The sequence below is a fragment of the Macrobrachium nipponense genome, chromosome 38, assembly GCF_015104395.2.
Source record: "Macrobrachium nipponense isolate FS-2020 chromosome 38, ASM1510439v2, whole genome shotgun sequence".
NCBI lineage: Eukaryota > Metazoa > Arthropoda > Malacostraca > Decapoda > Palaemonidae > Macrobrachium > Macrobrachium nipponense.
Genome location: NC_061098.1, coordinates 30,764,801 through 30,776,581, shown reverse-complemented (window position 1 = coordinate 30,776,581; position 11,781 = coordinate 30,764,801). Strand labels below are relative to the sequence as shown.

The 11,781-nt window shown below is 36.7% G+C and overlaps 1 protein-coding gene across 1 annotated transcript; it reads left to right on the top strand.

Moving 5' to 3' along the window:
* Positions 1-7,215: 7,215 nt before the first annotated feature.
* Positions 7,216-10,626, top strand: LOC135209436 (uncharacterized). The gene is made up of 2 exons (XM_064242110.1): positions 7,216-7,503; positions 7,748-10,626. Exons 1-2 carry the CDS (start codon positions 7,351-7,353, stop codon positions 10,490-10,492), a joined length of 2,898 nt encoding a protein of 965 aa, XP_064098180.1. The 5' UTR covers positions 7,216-7,350; the 3' UTR covers positions 10,493-10,626.
* Positions 10,627-11,781: the final 1,155 nt, after the last annotated feature.

Here is an 11,781-nt window from a genome sequence, read left to right as displayed (position 1 = left end):
TACACACAAAACCGGAGCTCCTTCTTTTGTTTCGTAAAAAAATCTGCACTATTTTTAAAAGTAGCTATTTTGTGCTTCAGTCAATAACCATCTGTAGTCACAATTATATTCACAACCGCATAATTAATTGACGAAGCTCAAAGTTCCTTAGTTTGTTCCGTAAACACAAACAAAGCTGCATATTTAAAAAAAAAAGTTTCTTTACTTAACGTAGCTATTCCATGCTTCAATCAATAACTACGTAGTTAATTGTAGTCACCACCACATAATTAATTAAAGTAATTCAAAGTTCCTTATTTTGCTCCATAAACACAAACACAAGGCTGCAGATTGTTCCATAATTACTAACAATGAAGTTCAAATTCTCTTTAGGTAACATAACCACAGGGAAATTCGGTTAATAAAGACGAAATAACTACGGTATTCGGAGAAGGTACGTAACGTCCATCCTCACTGACAATTGTAAACAAACTGAGGACTGATAGTTCATGACAGATGACAGCTCCTTAAGGCGGTTAATTGTCCAAGAAAACAGCGACATTCGGATGTTGCCATTTCATCGATAACAACAACTAAAGGAGTCTAGGGAGTCATCGAAGCGAGGCAAATGGACTCATTCCAGTTCACATTGAATGGGTCAACGGACTCAACGTCTATGATATTCAGTACCGACTTCATTTTTAAGTTTTCCCTTGGCTTATAAGGTTGCTTTACACCGAAAGAGTCATAGAGTCGTTCATTCGAGTCAAATTGGCTCTATCCAGTTCACATCGGATGGTTCAATCGGAGTTCAATTGTTTATCAACACTCTTGAGAGTTGCAAGGTTGGTCATTTCATGGCCTAATTCCTTTAAATTTGTTCATTTTGACTTCATTTTTAAATTTGGCCATATTTAAAACCCGTGGCCATCAAAAATCAGTTCGGCCATTTATGGAAATGCTACAAATGCACAACAGCAAACCCTTTACTAAGTACTCTCCATTGCAGAAAAAGAACAAGATATTCAATATTTTGAGGTTCGGTCAATTCAATAGCCATGTTTCCCGGTATTTTAACTATTCTAAGCTTACTTTGAAGTATTTTTTATGGCATTAGCTGTTGTGTTCATCTGGCAACAATGCCTCAGTACCCAATCTGATTGTGTATACCCGTGACTCACTATGACTATAGACTCATCCTACGTAAACGGTTTTATTGTAAAAATAAAAATGCATTCAAATGGTTACAAAGCGTGTTGGTCCTAGGGAATAAGGAGAGACAAGGCATGTCGATTGCCGTGACTCTCCCCGACTACCTCGTTCTGTATAAACGAGAACTCATATCTAGGAACCATCATTTTTATTTTGTTGTATTTGCTGATCGTTCATACAGCGTTTGCTCCGAGTTTTGTCTTAGCGTTCGGGGTGTATGTAGTAGTAGTTTCCTCGTCATAGTGCTAACCGCTTGTGTTTAACTTTACGAGGACAAAATTTGCATTATCTGTGTTGTGATTGCCGTAGGAATCAGTGACTTTATGCCTGTAATTATGGACAAAATGGGCCTTATGTCTTCTTTCTGTGATAAAAGACACCTTTAACCATGTGGTTGTGTCTTCGAATAATTATCTTTTTATCGATAAACCATTTTCGTAACTCGATTTGTTGTGCGATCAATCTCGGTGGATATGGAATAGGCCTATGCTGGAAACGGCAACCAATTTTCCTCAACTTTGCTTGCATTGAATTTATACAGAGACGTACGAATGCAGCAGGAATGCAGCAGTATCGGAATGCAAAGTAGATATACACCTATCCCTTTCTTTATTCGTGCTGAGCTTATATTTGTTATATATGGTCTAAGTACAGCAGCTGCTATTGAAAAACCACTTGATTGATAAGAAACTACACCTTTAGGGAGCTTACTAATTTATTTATTTATTTTATTTTTCTTTACAGAAAGCAAGTGAAGCAGACTACGGGACTTTCAATATTAAGTGATGCATTTACCTGACACCGAAGCGATCAGGTAAGAGTCTCGATATTCAATCGGTTATCACGTTAGACTAAGGACAGAGTTAGACAAAGGACAGAGTTAGACTAGGGAAGAGTTAGACAAAGAGGAGAGTTAGACAAAGAAGAGAGTTAGACTAAAGGGAGAGTTAGACTAAGGACAGAGTTAGACTATAGACAGTTAGACTAAGGGGAGAGTTAGACTGAGGGTAGAATTAGACTAAGGGTAGAGTTAGACTAAGGACAGGGTTGGGCTAAGGGAAGAGTTAGACTAAGGACAGTTAGACAAAGGGAAGAGTTAGACTAAGGGCAGAGTTAGACTAAGGACAGAGTTAGACTAAGGACATAGTTAGACTAAGGAAGAGTTAGACTATGGAAGGGTTAGACTAGGGAAGAGTTAAGCTATGGGACAAGTTAGACTAAGGACAGAGTTAGACAAAAAGAAAAGTTAGACCAAGGAAAGTTAGACTAAGGTCAGAGTTAGACAAAAACAAAATTTAGACCAAGGACAGTTAGACAAAAGGAAGAGTTAGACTAAGGGGAGAGTTAGGCTGAGGGACAAGTTTGACAAAGGGAATAGTTAGACAAAGGGAAGAGTTAGACAAAGGGAAGAGTTAGACAAAGGGAAGAGTTAGACTAAGAAGAGAGTCAGACTAAAGGGAGAGTTAGACTAAGGACAGATCTCGTGATTAGGAATTCTGAAGTTTTCAAAATTATATATAAAAAAAAACATATATATATATATATATATATATATATATATATATATATATATATATATATATATATATATATATATATATATTTTGACCAGGAGTGATGTTCGGTAATATATCAGTAATTGTATTAATGAAAAATTAAAATGCTTGAAGTTTGACACAGTGTTTGCAAAATTAGAATTCACAGATGTAACATGTAATACTAGGTGGTGCCCATCAGGGATTCGCGGTGGAGTAAGAGCTCCCTCCCCTTCTCTCTCTCTCTCTCTCTCTCTCTCTGCCTTTGTGGTCTATAGTTAAGCTTCTCTTTTCGAATGACCATTTGCAGGTTTTCATTGCAATCATTGGGTAGCCGCATCTGATGTCGTATTTGTATTAGTCATGACGGAATGAATAACATTAAAACCAAATCGCTTTCGTTTTATGAACCAATCATGGTGCCATTCATCCTTTTTTGACGGTTATTTAGTTATTTTAATCGTGATATTTTTGTCAATTCATGTTTCGTTCAATATTTATTGCAAATGATTAATAAGTAGCCAACTTGTTGCTCTCCAGGCTTATTTGTCATGAGATTTAATGTCCAGAAAAGGGTGTTTACAATTAGGCCTATAGCCATAAAAGTGTCATACTTATGTATTTATTCTCGAATGTCAATAATTACGACGAGGGTAAGTCGTAGTAGTGATGAGTGAGCACGTCGTCTCGATGCGTCTGATATAACTGTTGGCAGGTGAAGTTTTAGGAGCTCGGCTTTAAGTTCACCACTTCCGCCCAATAACGGAAGCTTGTTACTTCACGAACTTGCTTGGCAATTTAACGTATTGTTATGCTTATACCACATGAATGGTTCCTTGTGATTTTTCGAAAATAACAATAATTGTACTAATTTTAGACAGGATACTTTGAATTAAGGTTTGACATTAACAGAATCGCCATTCTTAGATGAAAAGTTATGAAATAAGTCTAGTGGAAGGAGGTCCCCAGGACCTGGGAATCACTCCAACTTCGTGGTCATAGCTTCATGTCACGATGCAGGAAAACTTCCAATCAATTAATCAATCGTGGTCATAAGTCTCTGTCTTTTTTGGCCTACTCTTGGGGGTGGATATGGTCAATGACCTATTTTGGGTCATGCGTCTATTGCCATATCAATAATCATCTGGAGGACAGGCCTCCCAGGAACTGAGACTAAGTGGATGTGACTACCCTTGGTTATGCATTTTCAGTGCAAATTGTTGGAAATTAGTAGCCTATAGCTCTTTTCAATTGTATCAGATTGTATTAATGATAAGGAATGTCTTGAGGTTAAGCATTCTCTCATATTTGGAAGTAAAGTTTTATGAAGAATTCCCTTTGATTTTTAGGGCGTTGACATTTTTACTGTTCGTAGTCTCCTGCTTGTTCACCTTGACTTCAATCTGTAGTCTCAGTGAGTACGTCACCATGTTACAGGCTCCGTTCAATAATTAAACCAGGCTATGTAGCCTGTGCAGTAGTTTACCATCGTTCTGAATGTAATGTTTAATCTTTCATCGTGGATTAAGTTTCTTGTAAGACGTTTTTCTAAACCTGTTTCTTTCAGGATTTTCATAGCTACGATGTCCGAATTAGGCCTATCAGAGATCTGACATAGGCAAGGTATGATACTAGTTTTAAATTTTACATCTCATAGACTTTAGCTAAAACTAGCATCGTACTAGTTGTTACGTTGGATACGGCTGAATTATATAGGCTGCCCGTGTGGTATCAAGACCACCGAGATAGAAGGCCTATTCGAAAGAAATGTAAACAAACCTTCGCCAAAATCTATCATTTTTGGTCTGCCAGTCATTAAGTTACTTATTTTCTCGTCTACACTAATTAGTGTACACCAAATAATACTTACTCGAAACACAAGTTATAAGATTAATTTAAAATGCTGAACCAAAACAATTTGTTTAGTTACAATACGGTGTCTACCAAAGAACAAACAGCAGTGCATAGGTTTACATCACTAAAAAACATGGTTCTTTCTACTATACATGAATGAAATAATTATCTTTTGCATAAAGTCTTTATTTAGTATTTAAATTTTCTAACTTTCTCTTTGGCTATAATAGTTATTTTCTTGAACAACAATTATTCAATGAAACGTTAGTAGAAACCCATATTGTTAATTTTTCTATGTTTTCCAGTACTATAACCTTCATTACATATTGAGCAGCTTATCTATTATTTACCCTTTGACATTTAAACGTTTAAATTCATGATTGTCGACCAAATGTAAAAAGAGTGATTTCTTCCAATAGTTAGTAATGCTTGAACGATATATTCATTGGATATTAGTAAAACTAAATGAACATTTTGTTTCTCAAAGGTGTAGGGAGATAAAGCTTTTAATGATAGTTTATATGAATGTTCATAGAGTAAACATCTATATCAAGCAGTTTTTCAAAGGGCTGAATGGTGCATAATGAATTTCGTTTTCCAAATTATTGATGTCAATGAGAACTGAGGTAACTTCATTGTTTTGTTTATAACTTTCTGGCCAAGCCAATTATTCCTGATATATTTTAAAAATTGACAGAAACATACACGAAAAAAGGGTATTTGTTGCTCTGAAATGGGTGAGGATACACTATAGACAGCTGTGGAATGCTGGGAAAATAGGACATTGCTTTCCCAATGATAGCATTATGATGATACAATGCAAAACACTGTTAAAATTATTTTTTGTAGGCCTATAATTACTTTCTTCAGTGTGCAGTGCGGAACAGCAGCTTTTATGCTTTAATTGGGAATTTGTGCAACTTACTTGAATTTAGACTTTACCTGTTCAACATAAAGTAAAATGAACCTGTTGCAGCTTCACTATAACCAAAGGCTGAACCAACAATATTTTTGCCTTTATAATGAAAATATGGTATTAAGTACGTGAGTTTCATCCACCATCAGTATCACTATTTTGTCATTGGGTAGTAATGATTTACATTTAATTACTCATTTTGTTATGATGCTGGGCAGACCTGTTTGAAAAAAACACTCTCATGATGGCACAGTAATTTTGAGGGGAACAACTATAGGTATAACAAAAACAATATTACCAGCTCTGATGAATAATCAAATTAACTAGAGCTAAAATTATTGTTAAAAATGAGATAACTAGTTTTATCAAATTATTGCCAAAAATGAAATTACTAGTTTTATAACAGCAATGCAATATATATTGCAGTGTTAGAAATACATTCAGGCAGTATCAGCTCTCTGGAGTTACTGAATATCTGCTTAATGATATTTGTATCATGAACCTCTGTAGGAATCTTGAGATCTCCTAAGTGACGTACTTCAGTGACATGAAAAATGCATGTGCTGTACAGTTAAGCTTAACTGTAGGTAGGGCATTGTGGCACAAGTATGGTATTTCATTAATCTGTACTGAAGTTTTACCTGTGGAAGAAGAAAGATGGTCTTTTAATATTTTTACGAGTATATATGAGCACTGAAACCTAGTAATGCAATGAGTATAGGTTAGGTTAGGTGGTGGAATTTTCTAAAGTAGGCTCCCGTTTTGAACCTGTAACCCTTAGAATACTATGCCAGTCTACTCTTATTCACATTAGCCCATCTAGGCCCAAAAGGTTTGTCCTATGCCTTTGACTATTGTCAATGGAAACTTGCCTATTTCCCCACCACTATACTGTACTTAAATTGTGATGAATCTAAACTTATATGTCTGTGCTAATGTAACTCTTGAGTACCTCGTCTAAAGGTTCTATCACACAGTTAGGTATCATGTTTGCAACCTTCTTACCTGACACAGGGCCCTTGTCCCAATTATTGCAATAATGCTCTTTACCACATAGGCTACAGCATGCTATAAATTTCTTCTGGGGTTGCTATGCACTTGCACTACGTAAGTTTAACCTTCTTAGGTTTACTTGTTTGACGTGTTTGCCCTTTCTTTGCTTGTTGGTAACTTTTTATGTGATGCTTGCCTTACCTGACGACTGCTACCATTATTAGTCTTGCCTATTATGACATTTAAATTGTTTTTTTCCAAAGCTTCATAAGTCCTGAACTGGGAGTTGTTTGACACAGGCGACACTGGGTGTTGTTGGACACAGGCTATACTGGGTATTGGTTGGCATAGGCTACACGGGGTGTTGTTTGGTATAGGCTACACTGGGAGTTCTTTGACATAGGCTAGCCTATACCTATTCGACTCTGTTAAGCATTGGTAGACATGAATTCTTACTAAAATTCAATGTAAGCTTAACTAGTATTTATTTATATTGCATCTGACCGTGTTGCTCACAACTTCTACCTAGAATGCAGACTGTATTTATATTGCAGTCAAAAGTCATCCAGAGAGAAAAGTCAAATAGGTAGGGTATTTCTTTTACAGAAGCAGTCCGCACGGACTGCAAGGACGTAACCGCGGATACGACATTCACTAGGGATTGGGGCAAGGCCATCTAGAGGAGAAGGCCAGGTCAATTGGGGGGTGAAGAGGTGTGACGCGACCTAGGTAGTGCTAAGTCAGTGGTGCTTTCCGCTTTGAATGAAGAGGTCGCGCTCTACTTCTTTCCAGTTTTCTGCTGTTATTTCGGAAAATTTTACTGTATATTAACCCGTAATATTCACCTGGAACTGCGCAATAATGCCGTTTATGTGCTGTGTACCAAACTGCAAAGGGAATTACCGAAATGGACCGAAAGTGAGTGTGTTTTCATTCCCAAATAGTGATGAAGAAAAAGCAAAGTGGCTGCAGGCAATCAAGAGAGCCCAGTATGTTCCTAACAAGAATAGTAGGGTAAGTACTATATTCCTTTTTGTAATATTTCCAAGTGCATTATATTTTCCAAGTGTATGTAGTTAAAATGTAACTTTATAAGTACATAGTGTCATTACGTTGTTCGAACGTTACTGGGAGTTTACTTCCTCATTCTTTCTTTGATTTCTTCCTCTCTCTCTCTCTCTCTCTCTCTCTCTCTCTCTCTCTCTCTCTCTCTCTCTGCTTTGTACATAGGTTAACATTGCTTTTAAACAATTTTCAGGTGTGTGAGCTACACTTCAGGTCTAACGATATTGAATCCGAGACATCCTTCTTCGATGGGACAACTGGGAAGAAGCTCACAGCAAAGTTGAAAATCCCAAGGCTGAAACATGGTGCAATCCCTTCCATACTTCCAAACTGTCCAGCTTACTTGTCTTCATCTACTACTTCAAGAGAGTCGCCTGGTGAAAGACAAAGGCGAAAAGAAGAGCAGGCACTACAGGCAACGGTGTTGCAAAGTAAAATTGAAGAAGAACACCAGCGAAGCTCAAGGCAATTTTTCAATGTCAGTGAACTAAAAAATAAGCTAGATTTTTTGGACACATCATACTGGAGTGTTGTAAGTAAGGATGAATCACTGATAATATGCAGAATAATCGAGTCCCCACACCCTTCCATAATCCGGTCAGTGACAATTAAAGAGAACTGTAATATTAATATGTTTATAAATGATGTTCAGTTGAAAATGCTTGGAAATCATAAAGTCCCTGTAGTTGTTAACGATACTTCGGATCTTGACCTCTTGTTGAGTAAATTACGAATGACTGACGTAAGGGAGCAGAAAACAGCAAAACCTTGTAACATTGTTACTATAATTCATTTGGTAATTTCACTACTATCAGTAATCAAAGAAGAGTCATTTCAGCATTTCAGTGCACTTCAGTTTGTTTGTGAGCAATTAAATTTAATGACAATGAACAGATGTGAATATTCTGCAGAACTGTTGGTATTTTCTTCATTGTTTTACAACAGTTCTCCAAAGGGTTACAGATTGTTAAGGGAAAAGAATTTTCTGATACTGCCAAGTTACTCCACAGTCAAAAGGATTTTCTTGTCAAAAACTTTCGGGCCTGATTCTGAACAAAAACCCTGTAATTTCCTAGTATATATTAAAAACAGATTTAAAACACTTGAGGCAGTTGATGCAAAGGTAACGCTAATGGTGGATGAAATTCACATAAAGCCATATTTTGATTACAAATGTGGAAATATTGTTGGGGCAGCATTTGATACTGTTGAAGCTGCAACAAGTGCATATGTCTTTATGATTAGCAGTGTCATGTCAAAATTTAGGGATGTTGTACACATCATTCCAGCAAAATGTATGAAAGCTGATGTTCTCCATACCATTTTGAAGAAAGTTATTGTTGGTTTGGAGGAGATAGGTTTCCAGGTTATATGTGTCATAACTGACAACAATGCCATTAATGGTAAGGCTTTATCACTGTTTGCCAAGCCACCAAAATTATCAATAGTATATCCACACCCAGTAGATAGTAGTAGACCACTCTTTTTCATGTTTGATTCTGTTCACTTACTCAAATGCATCAGAAATAACTGGCTAAATCAAAAAGATGTAGAGAAAACTATGAGGTATCCTGAATTTTCATCAGATGGAGTTTATTATGAAAATCACAAAACTCAGTTGGCTCCTTTTAAAACTTTGCAAAAACTGTACACCCATGAAGCAGAATATTTACTGAAACATTCATATAAGCTATCAGTAAAAGCACTCTCTCCATCAGTTTTGGAAAGGCAAAATGTAAAATTGGCCATGCAGATTTTTAATGAATATGTTGTGGAAGCACTTTTGAGTATTGGCAAGAAACATTTCTTAACATGCTATTCTACTGTTGCAGACTACATAAAGATTATTCACACATGGTGGACAATAATGAATGTGCATGCACCCAACAAGGGTGATAGAACAAAAAATATTTATTCTGCTCCATTAACCACTTCTACTGATGATGAAAAAATTAAATTCCTTAACAACTTTGGGAATTGGTTAGAAGCATGGGAAAAAATGGAGTCTATAGGTGGAAAACTCACACGTGAAACTTTCACAGCTCTAAAGCACACTACTCATGCCATTACAGAAATAACTAATTACTGTACATCAGAGCTAAATATGAGATATATACTTACTGCCAAATTTCAAACTGATAAATTAGAATCTAGATTTGGTCAATATAGGCAACTTTCAGGTGGTAATTACAACATTTCTATTAGACAGATATTTGAGTGTGAAAAAAAGATTCGAATAATGTCAGTGTTGGAGAGGAATTTGACAATTAATGACAAGAAAATTGTACTAAGGGATTTTCAAACTAATTGGGAAGGACTGGAAAATATATCGCATTCAGATGAGGTAGATCGGTTCGACATAACTTTAACAAAAGAAGATTTTGAAAAATGCAGCAATATCTTGCCAGTAATAGTTTATGTAGCAGGCTATTGTTGCTATGCAGTTTTCAAAAAAATGAACTGTGATTGTTGTAAGGGCATGCTAACTTGCAACACTGAAAATGATGTGCATGAAAATTACAAGTATATTGATGGTATCAGCAGAGGCTTCCTGATGTACCCAAATCCTGTAGTCACAAATATTGTTATGTACAGTTACATTGTTATTGACAAAATGGTCCAGAATGAGTCTTTTCACAAAATTGCTAATCAGAGAGTTGTGGGGAGTGTCTTGACGTACAACAAATTAGCTGATGATGAAGCACTACTTCCAATGGATTCATGTGATGCTGGTCATAATTCAGAAAAATTAGAGAAAATGATAATATGGTCAGCAACTAATGTCCTTCTAAACAACTACTGCTCAAAACAAAACAATATCCTCTCTGAAAATAAGCTTATGAACCAAGGGAAAAAGAGAAAACTGCAAACACTGACAGAGTCAAGAAATAAAAAAACAAATATGTCAAATGCGTCAGGTAAAGAAAATACACAGTAAGATCAGGTGTGTTGGTAATTGTGAAAAGAATTGTATGTTGGTTCATTTAAAATTGTTAGAAATTTTTACTATTTTTGTTAATGGATTTTCTTTTATAATAAAATCGTGTTAGAATGATTCTGGTTATTTACTATGCCCAAACTAGATCACAGTAAGTTTAGCTGTTTAAGAAAGGGATGATTACCCTAAGCAGCAAGGTGTCAGAAGAACGATTTTGTAGTAACAAAAATGATTTTAAAAAATCAGCTTCAAGAGGAGGGTAAACTGGAAAAAAAAAAGGTTGTAACGCATTAATTAAGCCATGGAAAAGAAACAGAGAGAGGTTGTAGATGGTCAGTTGTCCTGTTAGCCTGAGGGCTTCGACCAAGTCGACCTACTCCGCTGACGTCAACCCCCCACTGACCAGGCCTTCTCCTCTAGATGGCCTTGATTGGGGCCGCGGGCGTTCAATGTATTTGGCCGTGTTTAGTACTGGCCCCTGGGGGGTTACTACAGTCGTCGATTAAACATCACTTAAAATTCTTGTTCAGTAGGTAAAACTGCATAGAAAACCCGCAATTGCCATAGTCTAGGCCGTTGCGGAAAAGTACCCTAGATCTACCAAGTTTTATGTAACGGTTCATAAATAAAACAATGGAGCCACGAAAACACCTCATGTCCACGTGATGTAAGAGAAGTCAGATCGAGTGTCGGGAGTGAGTCGTCAGTCACTCGCCTCGGTGAGTCGGACCTCCAGGGTCGACTTCATGACGCCATGACATCACATCGAACAGGCCTTCTATCTCGCTGGTCTGGTGGTATCTGGTGACTCCCTAATTATATTAATAAGTAGGGTACTTATTAGCAACGCAGCGTAAGTTATTATACTAATATTAAGGGAGTTATTAAGTAAAGACCGTTCGAAGCAATTTTGGTGTTTAGAAATCTCATTCGAATAAACATCCGAGCAAGAAGCTCTCTCCTCTCTCTCTCTCTCTCTCTCTCTCTCTCTCTCTCTCTCTCTCAAGGTTTTAATACGTTCTGCCGCTTTCCTCAAGTTATTTAAAGCTGAAGTAGGCTTCCCACAAACAGAGGTGTAGCTTTAGTAGTGTCATTTCACTGCTAAATGTGGTATGGGAGGAAAAGTTAGCGATGTTGTATTCTTAGACGATGTTATTGTCATGCCGTTTTTTTTTTATCAGCAAACAAGGACAGTTCTCTGCAGGTTTAAATGATTCATTTGATGACAGTAGTACGTTTAATGTATATAACACTTGATGTTTCTGGAAACGTGTTAATGCTTTGCAGTC

Bases quoted from the DNA above. Each gene is read 5' to 3' on its own strand.
- LOC135209436 (XM_064242110.1), top strand. From the start codon at position 7,351: ATGCCGTTTATGTGCTGTGTACCAAACTGCAAAGGGAATTACCGAAAT. The intron at 7,504-7,747 runs GTAAGTACTATA...AACAATTTTCAG, and splicing joins TTCCTAACAAGAATAGTAGG to GTGTGTGAGCTACACTTCAG.